The sequence below is a fragment of the Salmo salar genome, chromosome ssa15 (assembly GCF_905237065.1).
Source record: "Salmo salar chromosome ssa15, Ssal_v3.1, whole genome shotgun sequence".
Lineage (NCBI taxonomy): Eukaryota > Metazoa > Chordata > Actinopteri > Salmoniformes > Salmonidae > Salmo > Salmo salar.
The window spans coordinates 88,333,163-88,351,042 of record NC_059456.1 but is presented as its reverse complement, the minus strand read 5'-3'; the positions used below and the strand labels follow the sequence as shown (position 1 = coordinate 88,351,042).

Below are 17,880 nucleotides of genomic sequence, written 5' to 3'. Positions count from 1 at the left end.
GGGATTGATTTGCACTTTTCTCACCAAAGTACGTTCATCTCTAGGAGACAGAACGTGTCTCCTTCCTGAGCGGTATGACGGCTGCGTGGTCTCATGGTGTTTATACTTGCGTACTATTGTTTGTACAGATGAACGTGGTACCTTCAGGCATTTGGAAATTGCTCCCAAGGATGAACCAGACTTGTGGAGGTCTACCATTTTTTTCTGAGGTCTTGGCTGATTTCTTTTGATTTTCCCATGATGTCAAGCAAAGAGGCACTGAGTTTGAAGGTAGGCCTTGAAATACATCCACAGGTACACCTCCAATTGACTCAAATTATGTCAATTAGCCTATCAGATGCTTCTAAAGCCATGACATCATTTTCTGGAATTTTCCAAGCTGTTTAAAGGCACAGTCAACTTCTGATCCACTGGAATTGTGATACAGTGAATTATAAGTGAAATAATCTGTCTGTAAACAATTGTTGGAAAAATTACTTGTGTCATGCACAAAGTAGATGTGCTAACCGACTTGCCAAAACTATAGTTTGTTAACAAGACATTTGTGGAGTGGTTGAAAAACGAGTTTTAATGACGCCAACCTAAGTGTATGTAACTTCCGACTTCAACTGTATCTCCCAGATATAGGATAGACACTTCAAATCCTTATTTGTTATGATTTCATTTTTGACTGTCTTTTTTGCCTTTTGTGAATGTGTTATTCAATGCGTTTCTATGGGCTATAGTAGTAAAGGCCAAATGTAATATTTTATCAAATACATTTTTTATACCTAGAGGGGTACCCCCCTCCTTCTTAGACTTTTAAGAATTGTAAGGGCCGCATATTGAACATACATATTGCACCATACACTTTAAGGGCCGCAAAATGAGCAGCGACACTCCTCCGAGTTGAAACTCTGTGGATATGGAAATTAGAAGTGCTCCTGATTAGAATGGATCATTGGCGACCAGTCATTCAGGGCAGGTGGGGCGGGGGCTTGCCTGTTTTGCATGTTATTTTGGCATTAATATGTGTCACATATCAGTTTGCAAACAATGTAAAAAAATATATATATCATTGAGTTAATAAAGCCGCATACAAACAGGCAGCTCCAAAATGCAGGCGTTTCATCCTAGCTCAGTGCTTTCTGTGGGGGTGTGGCAGACCAGCAGAAAATAGGAGCATTGCACCGTGATTGGCTCAGCATTGTACTGTGATTGGCTCAGTGTTCTGTCACTCATGGGGATACTACATCCCCGCCTTTAGTAAGGGTAGACATCAAGAATGTGAGCCCTTCCAAGGAGGCTCAAGGTAATTGGCCACAGATAAACGGACGTCAAATCACGTTATATCTACAGTAGCTTTGATTGGACTGATCATGTCAACATCTTATTTTCAAAATCTTAGCTAACAGTCATCATCAGAAATCAAGTAGACAATCTACTGGTAAATCCTTTTTAATCGTTGTCATATGAAGAGAAAAAAGAAGATAAATTATAGATAAAACGTATCGGTGCTCATCGGCCATTGGACATAAACATTACACAACAAGTTGGAAATTGTAAATTCAACAATGAGTTGTTTGGAAGGAATCAGTGACAGTGGCTAACCGCAAGCATTGCAACTGGGAAGTCAGACTGGGAACATATGTTTTGAATGGTCATCCAACTCGGAATTGTAAATCTTTTTCTTTAATGACAAAATTTGCCAACGTAGGACCGCCGCGCACAACAATGTGAGTCCAAAAATGTCTTATATGCTGCTGCATAAATGATGTAATATGCCAGGGAGATATGGTCAGCCATATTTTTATAATTTATTTTTATTTTTATTAGAATAAAAAAAATATGTTTTTTAAAAAGGCAGTAAATGAGGCTGAATGAATTGTTTGGCTGCCAGACAAGGCTCCTGATAGTCAGGTGTAGCAGTGGGAAGGATTCACTCCATTGTGCTGGCAAGAAAGCTCTGCTATTGGGACAGCGTTATGTAGGCCCTAACAGTTTGTGGGCACTGCTTATTGCCGTTATAGTACAATTAATGTATTGTGTATTGTTGTGTGGTGTAGTGGCTTTGCTGGCATGCTGCTAAAATCGACACAGGAATGGATCCCTCTTTTATTGCGACACAACATAAAGAACATTGTGTACGTTGCAATATGTGTGTCCAATATGAAAATAAATGTGGATTTAAGCTGATTGGCCGCTCTTCAAGGGCAGAAAAATCAGCAGTGATGCTCCTCTGTGTGTAAGCACAGAGGGGTGTAAACTCTTTGGATTTGGGAAGTAGAAGTGATTCTGAGTATAACGGACCCTGTTTTACTGCGACTCAACATACAGGAAATTGTGTTCGATGTAATATGTGTGTCTAATGTAAAACAAAAAAAAAAGGATTGGATTTAAGATGACAGGCCACACTTTAAGAGCTGCAGAATGAGCAGCAATACTCCTTGGGTTGTAAACTTTGTGGATTTAGAAACAAGAGCTGCTCCTGACTAGAATGGACTCCCCTTTTACTGCGATACAATGTACAGGAAATTGTGTATGGTGCAATATGTAAGTCCAATCAGTACTTGACTTGGACTGAAATAGGTGCCATAACTCATTTTGGGTACTGGACCTGTGTATACTTAGGTGCAGGAGCTCCACAATACTTTTGAGCTAATATTCTACAAGAGAAACAGGAGTTCAAGCAGTAGAACATTTGAGGTGCCGGTACTCAGCTTCGGTGAGCTCCTGCCCAAGTCAAGCATTGTGTCCAAAATGAAAAACGTATTGAACATTGTGCAATACGAATGGGCTAATTAACAATGGGATTTAAACGTGTTTTCTAATATTTGTTATTATAATTATAATAATATTATTAATAGCAGCATTATTTGTTATTTTATTACTGTTGTTACCATGATAACTACCTAGAAATCATTACTTTTAATGCTGCTAACAATAATGTCAATCCTATATTATTTGTGCTATAAAGGTGATTCACTTTTTTCCTTTTTCATAATGTTAAACAAAATTCTAGGTCTGCTAACATTTCCTCATAAAATTTTAAACATTTCAACCATTTTTAATTTTTTTTACATTTTCAATGCGGACCTTTATTTTGAATGGAAATCACCGAGGTCACTTCCTTATTCTTGCAAGGTCTTGCTTATTCTTGCTGGCGGAATGGAGGTGTCTTCTATCACAATTTCTTCTTCTTGTTCTGTAGATTTTAAATGGTGGTTGGCAACCAACTTTAAAGGTGCATTACCGCCGTCAACTGGACTGTAGTGTGGAAAAGAGACAGGGAAGGTCTACTCTAAACCCTACCCTTTAAACCCCCAAGAGTCGATGTCTGTGCCCCGTGGAAATCCAATTAGCACAATAAAAAAATCCCCATAGAAATCCGTCTGTTTAAACTAGAGATAACTTTTTCCATGGGCTGCGTCTCAATTCATGACATCTGCCTATGCTGGAGTTCCGCATCTGTGGTGAAAGGTGACAGAGCTACAGCAGTGTTTGTCAGACCATGAGACATCCTGAAAATCGGTCTTCTAGCGAAAACGGCTGTAGCGTCTGAACGGTTTGGGCTACACACTATGGAAAGGAGAGACTCTCATGAACACACATGTTGGTTGTTTAGCTCTTACTAGTTGAGACCTCTCAGCCCCCAAATTTTCCTGGATCTTATACTTGTCTTCCCTTTCCCTCCCTGTTCCACAACTCTTGCCAATTGTTTTTAACCACTGTTCTTATTAACCCCTTGGCTTCTGCTTTACTAATTGACATTTCCATGTCAAAATTAGGATGTTTGAGTGCCTGCCTGGTGAGAACATCCATCTCATTCCCCTCTACTCCCACATGAGCTGGTACCCAGAGGAACCTCGCAAATACCCCCATCTATCTCACCCTAAACAGGCACTGCAAAATCTCATACAATACATTGTGTCTGCTCTGTGACACAAATTAATTTAAGCTCATCAGTGCTCATCACGTCCTCCATCCATTCTGCAGCCAAGACTATGGCCAGCAACTCAACTCAATTTGTCACTGCCACCTTAAACTCAGGAACTCTAAAAATCTGCACCTGTCCTCCCTATTTTATGGTCCTTAGATTCATCAGTGAATATATTCAAGAAAGCATAGTAATGTGTTGTTACATGTTCACTTAAAATATTTACTGGATTCTATGGTGTTCTAACCATACTAGTTTAGGTGGCACAAGTACACGATCTCCACCTACTGTATTTGAGTGGAAAATAATTTACGGTTGCCTCGTCCGAAACTACCCGTATTTGTAGATCTGAAGAGACGGGATAGGTGTGAAATAAGACAGAAGCTCCATATATCCAGGATTTTAGATCTTTGGAAGCCTGGACAGAACCATAACGCTTACGCAAAGGCATATGGTGTACATTTACATTTAAGTCATTTAGCAGACGCTCTTATCCAGAGCGACTTACAAATTGGTGCATTCACCTTATGATATCCAGTGGAACAAAAACATAATTAAGTCAAGAGTCATAGTGGTACACAATACAATAACACATGGGAGGTTTTCAGTAAGCATTTATTAATATTAGGCAGAGAATGCCATGATCCAAAATTATCCAACAGTTTAATCACTTTAATGATTTCACACAGATTCTATTGAAATAAAAATTAAATGTAATTGGTCGCATACACATATTTTGCAGATGTTATCACAGGTGCAGTGAAATGCTTGTGTTTCTAGCTCCAACAGTGCAGTAATTCAGCTGTATTCAGTAATTCAGATGTATCGCTGGTTTTATACTGCACACATTTTCCTATGCCCAACATGAACAAAATGATTAGTAGAATTAGTTTAATTCTTAGAACTACACTATTAAAATGTGTTCACCTACGATTTGCATTTGCATTCTGTCATCTCAAAACTATTCAGACAGACAATTCACTGGTGAAAATTTTTACAAGTTGTTGGTTATAGCTACTTCTGTAATGGCAGTTGTGTATGGATAACATAACACAGGATTCATATAACAGTTATGTTTTCAGAGAGAAAGGAAATATTGTCAGTCTTAAAAGGCAATTATGAGGAACAAATTAATTCTTACACTGCTCAGCATGGCATATCACAGACATAGACAAATTATATGCAGTTGGGCCAGAATAAAGTATTGTACTTTATTCTCTTTCTTTGATGTACCACTGCCTAAAGTAAATATCACCTTACAAAATTAATGCTCATGGCGCACAGAAGTTTGATCGTTAAAACATTTAGAAATCTGTATGCCATGCAAAACATTTACTTATCGACCACTTAAATATGATGGGTAACCAGTTGGTATTTGCTACAGATAACTTTAAAGTCACTAAAGTGCAAAGAATTACAAGGTTATAAAAAAGGGATGGGAAGCCATAAGTCCTTACATTTTGTTTGTCCCTAATTGACCATTCCTTTCAGTGGAGAAACCGTATTTTCTATGGATCAAAACTACAATATATGAATCAATTAATTCACATAGTCAAGTTGTCTTATTCAATCAATTTGATTAATTTGATGATTTGTTTATGTTATGTAAGTATTTTCAATACACAGTACACATTAAACAGCACTGGTGCCTGACTCATTTGAGACAGGGAATGTTTTCAACTCTTTTCACTCTCTAGTCATCTGTTAACTATTTAAAACAATAGATTTGTAAGTGGCTTTTACAGATTAACTCATCTAAATGACAACCTTTACCATGGTAAACTTTTTCCGACTCAGAATACTTTCTTAAAGTATTCGGACTACATTCACACATTACACATACAGAATCACACAAACTTAATAAAGAGATACAAATTCCAAAACTATTTTGGTGGCACCAGCATAATATCTGTAATTTGACATTGTACAACTGTAACAATGTAATGTAACCAAATATTTTTGGGGGCATTTGCCACACAATTCACAAAAACGTTATTTTAAGTGTATAAAACCACATCAAATTTCATCCATTGTTTTACATAATAACATGGTATAACAATAAATGAAACAAGAGGTTGTCAAACTGATAGAGGATTTGTGAACATTAAACCCCATCACGTTTCACATGCAATGTCTTTTTTTCTCTCTCCCACACACACAAAAAATATGGAGATAAGTGAGTATTCTATGTCCCATATAGTAAGACTCAGTTCAAGAGTCATTCAGTGTCTTTCATTTTCTTCCCAAAGTCCATATAATTTGAAACTTACTCGGGTTTACTGTTTTACTGTCTTTACAAAACGTTCTTCTTTAGCTGATTATCCTGTTCTGCCAACTTCCCCACTAGTCCACGCCTACTTACTGCACAGGCTTACAGCTGAACCTGAAACGCATTGATCTTGCTGGTGTTCTTCAGTGTCTGCCGCCTGTTGCAGAACCATACGCGGACAACCTCACGGTCGTAGTTGAGCTCCTTAGCGATTTCCGTAATCTCCTGTCCCGTGGGCAGGGCATTCTTCTCAAAGTAGGTGTTGAGCACTTCGATAGCCTGCGGGGTGAAGCTGGTGCGACGCTTGCGTTTCTTGGACGGCTCACCACCCACAAACTCCATTAGATTCTGCTGACCCTTCTGGTTCCACAACTCAGCTTCGGCCAGCCATCGCTCCAACACAGGCTTCAGCTTCTGAGCACTCTTAGGTGTAATGTCCAGCTTCTCAAACCTGCAAGAGGAAACAGAGGAGCAACAACTTTTAAACTAATTACACAGTAGCCGCTGATCAACCAGATTGTACCCAACATCTACTCTTCAAAATAACACCTAACCCCATTTCATCTGGTCTCTAATTATTTTCAAGAATCTAATTTCTTCTTAACTTTTTGCTTAAGAAGAAACATAAGAAATAGAGCAATAAGATTTGCAAGAACCTTTGAGGAATAGCAACTTTGATTAACTTGCTTCTTAAGTCTATAGTTAAGGGAAAAATGTCAGTTAAGAAGACGTTTCTTCTTAAGGTTTTGGGAATCTGGGCACTGGTCTCTAAGTATTTTTTGTGAGAGCTACCATCCTGTGATTTTCCTACGAGTACGAAGACTTTCAAAATGTAGCCTTTGAACTACATTGTCCGTAGCATACCAACATACACTATTTAGCATATTTGATAGAATGAATTTCAGAAACCTATCTACTGTGGGATGCCACCACCCAGTAGGTCAGAGGAGTTTACCTGCAGATGGCAGACTGACTGTAGGCCGGACCCTCTGTAGCCGTGAGGGCCTGTCCCACTTGTGTCTGCGTCAGCCCCAGGGATAGCCGGCGGATCTTGAAGTTCTTGGCAAATTCTCGAATCTCTTCCAGATTAATGCCCTCCTCATCTGTGCCCCCTTGCTGTGGCTCTTAAGATGGGAAGAGACAAACCAGAATAAATATCAAACTACTTGTAAAAGAAGATCAATGTTTGGAGAGAACATGTGCTTTTTCTTGGCCAGGGTTCGCTTGAAAAAGATGTTCAATCTCAATGTGAATTTCCTTTGTTAAATAAAAGGAAAATTAAAAAGTGAAACCACGCACTGCTGACGAGCTGGCTGACAGTGGGTGTGTCTCCACAGGTTATAGGGACTGAGGAGGAGATTGGAGTGACTGTCTTCATTCCAGACGGTTGTGGGGCGATGACCACAGGTGACTGCGTAACTGTTGTTACCTGAGCCCGAGGGGAAATGTCAATGTCAGCAATGGGTTAATGGTTACATCCAATAAAGACCAACCATTTCCAGTTTAACCAAATGTTCACACAAAATATAACCACTCAAAACCACTCAAAAGCACTCATAGGGACAAATTAATGGAGGGGGGAGAGCCTACAGTACCTGAGTGCTGGGCTTGGAGAATGTCACAGGAGCAGTAGGCTTAGGCATTACAGCTGCAGATGTGGGGACTGTAGCAGGTCCATTCCCTATGGTGGCAATGATCTGGCCCTGGGTGTTCAGAACCAGCTGTGGCTGGACTGTCTGCACCTGCAGGCCTTGCAGACCCTGGAGATTAAGAGTCTGAGTAGCAGCCCCTCCAGTCAGTGATGCAGGGTTCAGCATCAGGGGGATGGTTCCAATCACCTGGAGGCCACATTGAAGAGAATTAGGGTATGTATTTGTCAGTAACACTGTACAAGTTATAGGATATAAGGATTTAAAGAGGGTTTATAAGTTCTTTATAAACTTAATGATCAGTTTATAGACAGTTTATACAACTGTAATAGACCGTTAAAACCTCTTGGTTGAAATAGTGTGATTCTTAATTTGGTGCTTGCTAAATAGTGAGTTTGTTAAATGTTTGCACACCTGTCCCTGTGCGTTGGTGATGATCTGGCTGGTGATTCCGGACATGGCACTGGTGAAGATGGGAGTGGAAGTAAGGGCGCTGATGAACTGAGGCTGAGCCCCTAAAGACGCAGCACTGATCTGGGGAAAGAAACAGAGGCATCCAGATTATTCTACTGTCGATAATGTGATCATTTTGAATACAAAGTATATTCACGTGGATTAGGTTCTTTGCTCAAGTTATCCACAGACATGTCCAAACTTTGAAGTAAAAAACATGGCTTGCTGACTATGAATCCAAACACACACGTCTAGGACAGAAAATCAAATACACACACACATCACAATAACAATAGAGAAACACATTCTTACAATGGCAGGGTTGATGGAGAGGCCTGCAGACTGGAGTGTTGCCACAGACACGTTGGGCTGAGAGACGGCTGGCATGGCCTGGCCTAGTTGGGCTGCAGTCACCTGCGAGTTCTGCTGAGCCTGCTGCATAGCTGCCTGGACCTGCTGTAGCGATGCTGTCTGAGGCTGGAAGACTGTCTGCTGGGGCTGGACAGAGTTTAGCACAGTGGCTGCTGGGAAAGAAGAGAACAAACATACAGGTAAAGCTCCATGTGGTAGCCAAATAAATCTTGACTGTTGATTCAATGATGATGATTAATGCTTTGCATTCTGAGAAGTGCATCTCTGCCATGTCTTACTTTGCAGCCCTTGTAAGCTTTGCAATCCTTGTAAGCCTTGCAAGCCAGCAAAGGGTAGTTTGAGGAGGCTTCCGGCCTGGCTGGCACCTGAAATGCCAGGGAGTGTGGCTACGTTGCTGGTGGGGAAGGTGAGGACAGCCAGGCCTCCTTGGCCCCCCATGGACCCTGCCATGCTGATGGGGATGAGCAGGGGCTGGGCAAGGGAGCCTGTCTGGGCCATCATCCCCGTCATCAGAGTGGCCAGACCCTCCTGGGTCAGAACCTACAAGAGGAGGGAGGATGAAGAGGGGTGAGAGGTGGGAGGAGGGGTGAGAGGTGGGAGGAGTGGGAGCAGGATGGGTATGAGGTGGAAGGAGGCGTATGAGGTGGTAGGAGGAGGAGTAAGAGGGTTACTTTTATTTTATTTTAATTTTATTCCACCTTTATATAACCAGGTAGGCAAGTTGAGAACAAGTTCTCATTTACAACTGCGACTTGGCCAAGATAAAGCAAAGCAGTTCGACACATAACAACACAGAGTTACACATGGAGTAAAACAAACATACATTCAATAATACAGTAGATTAATAAGTCTATATACAATGTGAGCAAATGAGGTGAGATAAGGGAGGTAAAGGCAATAAATAGGTCATGGTGGCAAAGTAAATACAATATAGCAATTAAAACACTGGAATGGTAGATTTGACAGTAGATGAGTGTTCAAGGTAGAAATACTGGGGTGCAAAGGAGCAAAATAAATAAATAAATACAGTAGGGGAAGAGGTAGTTGTTTGGGCTATTTATAGATGGGCTATGTACAGATGCAGTGATCTGTGAGCTGCTCTGACAGCTGGTGCTTAAAGCTAGTGAGGGAGATAAGTGTTTCCAGTTTCAGAGATTTTTGTAGTTCGTTCCAGTCATTGGCAGCAGATAACTGGAAGGAGAGGTGGCCAAAGGAGGAATTGGCTTTTGGGGTGACAAGTGAGATATACATGCTGGAACGCGTGCTACGGGTGGGTGCAGCTATGGTGACCATCCAGCAGAGATAAGGCGGGACTTTACCTAGCAGGGTCTTGTAGATGACCTGGAGCCAGTGGGTTTGGCGACGAGTATGAAGCGAGGGCCAGCCAACGAGAGCGTACAGGTCGCAGTGGTGGGTAGTATATGGGGCTTTGGTGACAAAACGGATGGCACTGTGATAGACTGCATCCAATTTGTTGAGTAGGGTGTTGGAGGCTATTTTGTAAATGACATCGCCAAAGTCGAGGATCGGTAAGATGGTCAGTTTTACGAGGGTATGTTTGGCAGCATGAGTGAAGGATGCTTTGTTGCGAAATAGGAAGCCAATTCTAGATTTAACTTTGGATTGGAGATGTTTTATGTGAGTCTGGAAGGAGAGTTTACAGTCTAACCAGACACCTAGGTTATTTATAGGTGTCCACATATTCTAAGTCAGAACCGTCCAGAGTAGTGATGCTGGACGGGCGGGCAGGTGCAGGCAGCGATCGGTTGAAGAGCATGCATTTAGTTTTACTTGTATTTAAGAGCAGTTGGAGGCCACGGAAGGAGAGTTGTATGGCATTGAAGCTCGTCTGGAGGGTTGTTAACACAGTGTCCAAAGAGGGGCCAGAAGTATACAGAATGGTGTCGTCTGCGTAGAGGTGGATCAGAGACTCACCAGCAGTAAGAGCGACATCATTGATATATACAGAGAAGAGAGTCGGCCCAAGAATTGAACCCTGTGGCACCCCCATAGAGACTGCCAGAGGCCTGGACAACAGGCCCTCAGATTTGACACACTGAACTGTTGGAGAAGTAGTTGGTGAACCAGTCGAGGCAATCATTTGAGAAACCAAGGCTGTTGAGTCTGCCGATGAGGATGTGGTGATTGACAGAGTCGAAATCAATGAATACGGCTGCACAGTACTGTTTCTTATCGATGGCGGTTAAGATATCGTTTAGGACCTTGAGCGTGGCTGAGGTGCACCCATGACCAGCTCTGAAACCAGATTGCATAGCGGAGAAGGTACGGTGGGATTTGAAATGGTCGGTGATCTGTTTGTTAACTTGGCTTTCGAAGACCTTAGAAAGGCAGGGTAGGATAGATATAGGTCTGTAGCAGTTTGGGTCAAGAGTGTCCCCCCCTTTGAAGAGGGGGATGACCGCAGCTGCTTTCCAATCTTTGGGAATCTCAGACGACACGAAAGAGAGGTTGAACAGGCTAGTAATAGGGGTTGCAACAATTTCGGCAGATCATTTTAGAAAGAAAGGGTCCAGATTGTCTAGCCCGGCTGATTTGTGGGGGTCCAGATTTTGCAGCTCTTTCAGAACATCAGCTGACTGGATTTGGGAGAAGGAGAAATGGGGAAGGCTTGGGCAAGTTGCTGTGGGGGGTGCAGTGCTGTTGACCGGGGTAGGGGTGGCCAGGTGGAAAGCATGGCCAGCCGTAGTAAAATGCTTATTGAAATTCTCAATTATAGTGGATTTATCAGTGGTAACAGAGTTTCCTATCCTCAGTGCAGTGGGCAGCTGGGAGGAGGTGCTCTTATTCTCCATGGACTTTACAATGTCCCAGAACATTTTTTAGTTTGTGTTGCAGGAAGCAAATTTCTGCTTGAAAAAGCTAGCCTTGGCTTTTCTAACTGCCTGTGTATATTGGTTTCTAACTTCCCTAAAAAGGTTCACGGGGGCTGTTCGATGCTAATGCAGAACGCCACAGGATGTTTTGGTGTTGGTTAAGGGCAGTCAGGTCTGGAGAGAACCAAGGGCTATATCTGTTCCTGGTTCTAAATTTCTTGAATGGGGCATGCTTATTTAAGATGGTGAGGAAGGCATTGAAAAAAAATAACCAGGCATCCTCTACTGACGGGATGAGGTCGATATCCATCCAGGATACCCGGGCCAGGTCGATAAGAAAGGCCTGCTCGCTGAAGTGTTTCAGGGAGCGTTTGATAGTGATGAGTGGAGGTCGTTTGACCGCAGACCCATTACGGATGCAGGATGAGTCAGTGATCGCTGAGATCTTGGTTGAAAACAGCAGAGGTGTATTTAGAGGGCAAGTTGGTTAGGATGATATCTATGAGGGTGCCCATGTTTACGGCATTTGTGTTGTACCTGGTCGGTTCATTGATAATTTGTGTGAGATTGAGATTGAGGGCATCAAGCTTAGATTGTAGGATGGCCGGGGTGTTAAGTATGTCACAGTTTAGGTCACCTAGCAACACGAGCTCTGAAGATAGATGGGGGGCAATCAGTTCACATATGGTATCCAGAGCACAGCTGGGGGCAGAGGGTTGTCTGTAGTAGGCGGCAACATTGAGAGACTTGTTTTTAGAGAGGTGGATTTTTAAAAGTAGAAGTTCAAACTGTTTGGGTGCAGACCTGGATTGTAGGACAGAACTCTGCAGGCTACACCGCCCCCTTTGGCCATTCTATCTTGTCTGAAAATGTTGTAGTTAGGGATGGAGATTTCAGAGTCATTGATGGTCTTCCTAAGCCAGGATTCAGACACGGCTAAGACATCCGGGTTGGCAGAGTGTGCTAAAGCAGTGAATAAAACAAACTTAGGGAGGAGGCTTCTAATGTTAACATGCATGAAACCAAGGCTTTTACGATTACAGAAGTCAACAAAAGAGAGCGCCTGGGGAATAGGAGTGGAGCTAGGCACTGCAGGGCCTGGATTCACCTCTACATCGCCAGAGGAACAGAGGAATAGGATAAGGGTACGGCTAAAAGCCATGAGAATTGGACATCTAGGACGTCCAGAACAGAGAGTAAAAGGAGCAGGTTTCTGGGGGCGATAAAATAGATTCAAGGTATAGTGTACAGACAAAGGTATGGTAGGATGTGAATACAGTGGAGGTAAACCTAGGCATTGAGTGATGATGAAAGAGATATTGTCTCTAGAAACATCCCTGAAACCAGGTGATGTCATCGCATGTGTGGGTGGTGTAACTGAAGGGTTGGATAAGGTATAACGAGCAGGGCTAGAGGCTCTACAGTGAAATAAGCCAATAAACACTGACCAGAACAGCAATGGACAAGGCATATTGACATTAAGGAGAGACATGCTTAGCCGAGTGATCATAAGGGTCCAGTGAGTAGTGAGGTTGGTTGGGGTCACGGCGATTCAGACAGCTAGCCGAGCCATGGGTAGCAAGCTAGCAGAAGATGGAGGTCTGTTTTTAGCCACCCCGTGCATTTCTGTCAGTTATGAGGGAGGAAGACGTGAGATCCAGACAGGTAAAGTGTGATGCATGGGAGAGGAAAAGGAGAAGAAGGTGGGGGAAAAAAATAAACAGGATGACCGATGACTACACTAAAAGTAGTTGAAATGTTATTTTTGTTTAATTGTTCTCACCTGTTGACAGCCCTGCAAGCCCTGTAAGCTCTGCACAGTCATGGGCATGGTGGTCTGTGACTGCGACAGGGAGACGCTGATGGGAACTGCAGTCTGTGCTAGAGTCTGGACACCCGAGTCTGCAGACTCCACAGACGCCACCTGGTCCTCCAGCACTGACAGCAGAGAGAGAACACACTGCTATTCTACCATCAGCACACACCACACCTCACTCTTAAATTCGGTTTTTAAAACTGAAATATTTTCACGCTGAAACGGTAAACAAAATGCAGTATAATCTGTATTGCATGGAGTCTAACCTACCATATCGGTATCCTACAAAGGGCTCACCTACTCCCCCAGCGTTGTGGGGTGGTCTCGGGCTGTCCTGCATGCCTGCCTCAGGTTGCTCCGTGGCCTGATTACCCCCATCTTCACCCCCCGAATCAGTCCTCCCATCAGGCACTGAGGATGGAAGAGAGGCTTGATCTACCTCCACTTCCAGGACTCGGATCGTCTCGTGACCAGACATCACTATCACCTGCACAGCATTGGAGAGCACAACACAAGACCAGGGTCCGTATTCATAAAGTGTCTCAGATCATAACGGATAAGATGGACAGAAGGGACCTGATCCTAGATCTGCACTCCTGAGACACTTTATGAATAGAAGTCACGCAACTATACACAATAAATGACTCATCATCATCTATTCACAGCAGCGTGGATGTTTTTGTTCCGAGTCATGATGAGGAGGAGGGCCGAGAGGTAATCATGTAGTAATAATACAATGATATGGTATAAATATCTAACTAGGCTCAGTATCGTTCCACTGATGTATTGAGTTAAATTTAGTACCGTTCAGTCTCAACCTACTGAGACAACTCAGGTAGAGGACCATGTGTATTGGTTACATGTGGAACAGAACATGAGTTTACACATGAGCAAACCATTCCATAGGAGTATGACCTGTCATAGTTCTTGTCAACAGTGGTAGACAGCTTCCCTATCTGTATCCTATCCTAATTATCCAATTTGTATATTATTAGTAAATATAACAAAGCAAACACATGATGTATGAACGGATCCAGCCATGAAAGATGTGAAGGAGAGGCAGGGAGAAAACCTGAGCTGGAGAGAAAGGTGCAGACAGAGAGAGTGCAATGCAGGAAAGAAGGGATGCATACCTGGTTGTCTTTGGCAGGGTATTTCAAAGTGCAGGAACCTAATGGCTGAAAAAAATACTTCTGCAGTCAGACAGTGAATGGCTAAGGAGAACAGAGAGCCCAAGCACACACGTTAGGGCACAATGAACCAAAATAAACACACACAAATGGGAGAAAAAAAACATGACTACAACAAAACAACAAAGATCAGCCAACAAGCAGCTCAAACAATACTTTCTGAGAGCCCCGCTCATAATTCAAAAAAGACATTGCTTTAGTTAGCTGACTATGCGTGTAAAGGACACAGATGGAGTAGACATACACAATTAATCAATAAGCATGACAGAGTATAGCAGAAACCATAGGAGTGTTACCGAATCGGTATTAATTGATGACATTTGGATAGCTACTATATCAACCTCAATATTACTGTGTGGGGTTAATCATTCCAAATACATGGTGACATGGATGTGGCAATAGCTTATGACAGAGGACTATGAGGCAGAGGCAACACAGAGAGTTAGGAAATTTGGGCAGGGGTGTATAACTGACGTGAAATCATGTAGTGTTTACAAAGCAGTTAGTGGTACCTGTTCATTGACAGTGAGGGGTGCATCAGCAGCAGGGAGATCCTGAGGGTCCATGGTTTAGTGTTCTCACCACCAAGCAGTCATTGTCTTGACATTCTAAGTAAGGAAAGATAATAATGTAACATCAAAACTACCAGGTATTAGGCTTGCCTATGTGAATAGTTTTTTCCCCATCTATGTGGTGTGCTGATACTTTTTCTATTAAATCTATGAATTAGGCCTAATGGTTGGAGACATTTGTGCTACTCCAGATGAAACTATTATTATTATTATTATAGCTACGAATGACTGTTCAATAGCAAACCGCTTAAATAGCGCTCCCACAATAGTGTCTTGTGGGAGCGCTATCTAATACTGTGACAATTTGATTTCTAGCTGTAGTCTTGGGGTATAAAATTAACAAATCATATGATGCCACATAAGTGACAGCAATATAAATAGAAGTCACACCTAGGATATTAAGTCCAGTGTACTTGTATACTGGGGGCTACTGGGGTGCACACACAGTGATAATAATAGACTGTATTACTTTATTTATGTCTTCATGACAAATTAAACATATAATGCACCAAGAATTGGCAGCTTCTTGATCATAAGCGGCCTAGAAGATACAGGCCCGCCTATGTCCCCAACAAATCTAGCCTTCTAGAATGATTATAGCTGACAAATGACTATTGGAAATGTTTATATTTTGACGTAATATCAAAAAGATCAGTCGCGCGAAGCACACCACAACACAGAAATGATTGATCTGTCAAAACTTCGGCAGGTGTTGATCCCCGTACTCTGGCCACTCCTAATCTAGCCACAATAAATCTCGCAGTGTAACCTATTTGAGGACACGATGTTACCCATAAAATATGCGCGACAAAAAAAATTGCCCGCAATTCCATGCTTGGGGACTGCATTTTATGTATTTCCCTCTATTTATCATAAATATATAAATTATGCTAATTAAGAGCATTGCATATTAACGAAAAAAACTCATTTCCTCTCGCCATTTCGTCGCGCTATATAGCCAATGGCAATCTTACGCATCCTATCTTAGCGAACAACTTACCGTAAAAAAATGTCTTATTTCTGTGGTTCTCCCCTTTTAAAAAGCTTTGCCACAGTTTGTTTTAGTCACACATAATTAAAAATGCATCTCACAGCACCAGTCAGGCGCTATGGCTGCACACAAAATATATTTTTGCATTGATAAGGAGGGTTGGCAACGTCAGGATCCTTTCTTTCTCAATATTTAATGACGGTCCTTTGGTACTGCAATTCAGATTACCCACATATTCCTCCATATGTCTCCTAAAAGCGACTTCTGTAAAATCCACCAAAATTACTAAAAATGTGGCCTTTAGCGCTACGTCATGAACATAATTTATGCAAGGAAAATCTTGCATTGAAAAATGTCGGCCTCGACTCGAGAGGAGCCATGGCTGCCTTAAAGGGACAGTGCATCTTAAAAATTATGTGCAGTATATGAACGAGGTGAAATCTATTTAAATTAATGGTGTCCGAATGCACTGCTGTATTAAAGCAATTCAGAACTAACTTGTTGACATGTTCTGTTGCAGATTCAAAGCCAGCTAACTCGTTGCAGAATGTATCCATATCATGAATGAATAAGCATATTTACTTGACAACAATGCACCTAGTCACCCATCAATCACGTAAGCCTCCCGAGTGGCTCAGCGGTCGAGAGGCGTCACTACAGATCCAGGCTCGATCCCGGGCTGTGTAGAAGCCGGTCGTGACCGTGAGACCCACGAGGCAGTGCACAATTGGCCCAGCATTGTCAGGGTTAGTGGAGGGTTTGGCTGGCTCCTTGTGGCGGCCAGGCTCATGCACGCTGACTTTGGTCACCAGCTGTACGTGTTTCCTCCAACACCTTGATGAGGCTGGCTTCCGGGTTAAGCGAGCAGCTTGTCAAGAAGCAGGGCGGCTTGGCGGGGTCGTGCTTCGGAGGCTGCATGCCTCTCTACCTTTGCCTCTCCCGAGTCCTTATGGATGTTGCAGAGATGGGACAAGACTGTAACTACCAATTGGATATAACGAAATTGGGGAGAAAAGGGGGTAAAAACAATAAACAAAAAAAATGTATCATGTCAAATACCTGAACCACAACAATTTAAAGAAGAATAAATAGTTAACAATGCCTTTTATACATAACATAATAACATCTGACTTTGAAGTAAAGATTTAATTATTTGTTCATCGATGCCACAAACCTGGGATATCGAAGAGCAGCATGTAAACTATTATCACTATAGAGCACACAGATTCTTCTGCTTTTCCATTTTAGGAATTAGACCAGCACAAATAACACAGGCAAAACAGCAGATTTTTGGTGGGTGACTTACAAACGGAGAAACAACTGGATGTATAAGGTATTGTAGGTTTAACATTTGAAACAAATATGCTCAAATTGGGGAAAAGTCAGATTTAAGTTGACTGTGCCTTTAAACAGCTTGGAAAATTCCAGAAAATGATGTCATGGCTTTAAAAGCTTCTGATAGGCTAATTGACACCATTTGAGTCAATTGGAGGTGTACCTGTGGATGTATTTCAAGGCCTACCTTCAAACTCAATGCCTCTTTGCTTGACATCATGGGAAAATCAAAAGAAATCAGCCAAGACCACAGAAGAAACATTGTAGACTTCCACAAGTCTGGTTCATCCTGGGGAGCAATTTCCAAATGCCTGAAGGTACCACGTTCATCTGTACAAACAATAGTACGCAAGTATAAACACCATGAGACCACACTATAACCTGCCCAGGGACTGCGGTTGAAAATTAGCCGGCTGGCTAAAACCGGCACTTTTACTGAAACGTTGATTAATGTGCACTGTCCCTGTAAAAATAAAATAAACT

At 42.2% G+C, this 17,880-nt stretch overlaps 1 protein-coding gene across 5 annotated transcripts; it reads right to left on the bottom strand.

The window, feature by feature from the left end:
• Positions 1–4,513: 4,513 nt before the first annotated feature.
• Positions 4,514–16,455, bottom strand: LOC106572517 (POU domain, class 6, transcription factor 1). 5 transcript variants are annotated; one of them, XM_014146750.2, is made up of 12 exons: positions 16,072–16,455; positions 15,012–15,107; positions 14,443–14,487; positions 13,580–13,796; positions 13,277–13,431; positions 8,938–9,199; positions 8,600–8,808; positions 8,249–8,368; positions 7,781–8,023; positions 7,485–7,614; positions 7,141–7,309; positions 4,514–6,636 (listed from the first exon to the last, which is right to left on the bottom strand). In XM_014146750.2, the coding sequence occupies exons 2-12, from the start codon at positions 15,063–15,065 to the stop codon at positions 6,288–6,290; spliced, it is 1,953 nt and encodes a 650-aa protein (XP_014002225.1). In that variant the 5' UTR covers positions 15,066–15,107; positions 16,072–16,455; the 3' UTR covers positions 4,514–6,287. The 5 variants fall into 5 exon arrangements, with proteins under 5 accessions (XP_014002225.1, XP_014002224.1, XP_014002226.1 ...); XM_014146749.2 differs by having other exon boundaries at positions 8,600–8,811; positions 16,072–16,450; XM_014146751.2 differs by having other exon boundaries at positions 8,600–8,811; positions 13,607–13,796; positions 16,072–16,448.
• Between the last annotated feature and the right edge of the window lie 1,425 nt (positions 16,456–17,880).

Excerpts from the sequence above, each read along its gene's own strand:
- LOC106572517 (XM_014146749.2), bottom strand. The coding sequence starts at position 15,065 with ATGGACCCTCAGGATCTCCCTGCTGCTGATGCACCCCTCACTGTCAAT. Across the intron at positions 13,797-14,442 it reads ACCCTGCCAAAGACAACCAG|GTGATAGTGATGTCTGGTCA; the intron begins GTATGCATCCCT and ends AATGCTGTGCAG. Across the intron at positions 6,637-7,140 it reads AGTCAGTCTGCCATCTGCAG|GTTTGAGAAGCTGGACATTA; the intron begins GTAAACTCCTCT and ends TTCCTCTTGCAG.